The following is a 1,123-nucleotide window of genomic DNA, read 5'->3' as shown; positions in this document are numbered from 1 at the left end:
TTCTCTTAATCCATTTGATTTTGTTAGACCTTCCATTCTTTCTATACTTAGTGGGATACAAATAAAGATAATATTAAACAATAAAATTACTGAAGATAACAAATATGATTTAAGTGCTTTTATAAAAAGCCTAATTGCCTTGAGAGGTGAAAAAATATATATTAATAACTCCAAAAACTGCTTAAGACAATTTGACGTCAGGTTTATTTATTCAACATTACTTGTATACTATTTATCGAACTATTCAGATTTAAAACAAGATTCAGTCTTTAGAATTTCAGAACTAACAGAGCTATTGGTTAATATGCAAAACAAAGATGGTGGATTCGGGAAACGCTATAAAGACGAGTCCCATGCAGGATATACTTTCTGCGCAGTTTCATCGATAGCAATAATCAAAGAAATAACGAAAAACAACTCAATTGATTTGCTATTTAATTTTAACAGACTAAACAGGTGGCTATTAAAGAGAATCATCGCTTCTGAAAGTCACGAAAATACTAAGTATCAATCGTATTGCTTTAATGGACGCATTGGGAAAAAATGTGATGTATGCTACTCATGGTGGGTATTTGCAAGTCTTAAGATCGTGAAAAATATTATTATTAATAGAAATATGGACTGTTCATCAATCATTAACTCAAAAATATTAAAAATATTGATAAATGGAATTCTATGCCATCAAAATAATATTTATGGCGGTTTTCAAAAATCTCCTTTTAATGCCGACAACAAAGATCATTCAGATCCGCTGCATACATTTCTTTCAATTTCTGCATTGTCTCTGATATTTAATAGTGATTCGGAAAAATCAAGTTTAGAATTTTATGAGCCTACAGAACCGTTCGAAGTATTTGAGCCTTTAATTAAGATTGACCCAATTTCTGTTATATCGGAAAAATATTTAAATAAAACAATTTAAATTTGCATTGATTGCTAATTCTAACCTTTCCATGAATGATAAAAACGGATTTATATGGAAAGTCATATACATTGATGAGTTGGAATGGTTGGATATTTATTCGGGAACTTTATCATATAATTGCTCATGCGGCGACATATTCTGGACAACGCTTCCTTATCTTGAAGAGATAGTCAATTCAGAAGCTAAAGGGAATGATAG

The 1,123-nt window shown here is 30.3% G+C and overlaps 1 protein-coding gene across 1 annotated transcript; it reads left to right on the top strand.

The window, feature by feature from the left end:
• The first annotated feature begins 304 nt into the window (after window positions 1-304).
• On the top strand, window positions 305-922 carry Chro.30275 (type ii proteins geranylgeranyltransferase beta subunit). Its single annotated transcript, XM_659834.1, has 1 exon — window positions 305-922. One exon carries the CDS (start codon window positions 305-307, stop codon window positions 920-922), a length of 618 nt encoding a protein of 205 aa, XP_664926.1.
• The last annotated feature ends 201 nt before the right edge of the window (window positions 923-1,123 follow it).

The sequence above is a fragment of the Cryptosporidium hominis genome, assembly GCF_000006425.1.
Source record: "Cryptosporidium hominis TU502 chromosome 3 CHRO013101, whole genome shotgun sequence".
In the NCBI taxonomy this organism is placed as follows: domain Eukaryota; phylum Apicomplexa; class Conoidasida; order Eucoccidiorida; family Cryptosporidiidae; genus Cryptosporidium; species Cryptosporidium hominis.
The sequence above is the reverse complement of the archived record's forward strand: the minus strand, read 5'-3'. Positions and strand labels throughout refer to the sequence as shown.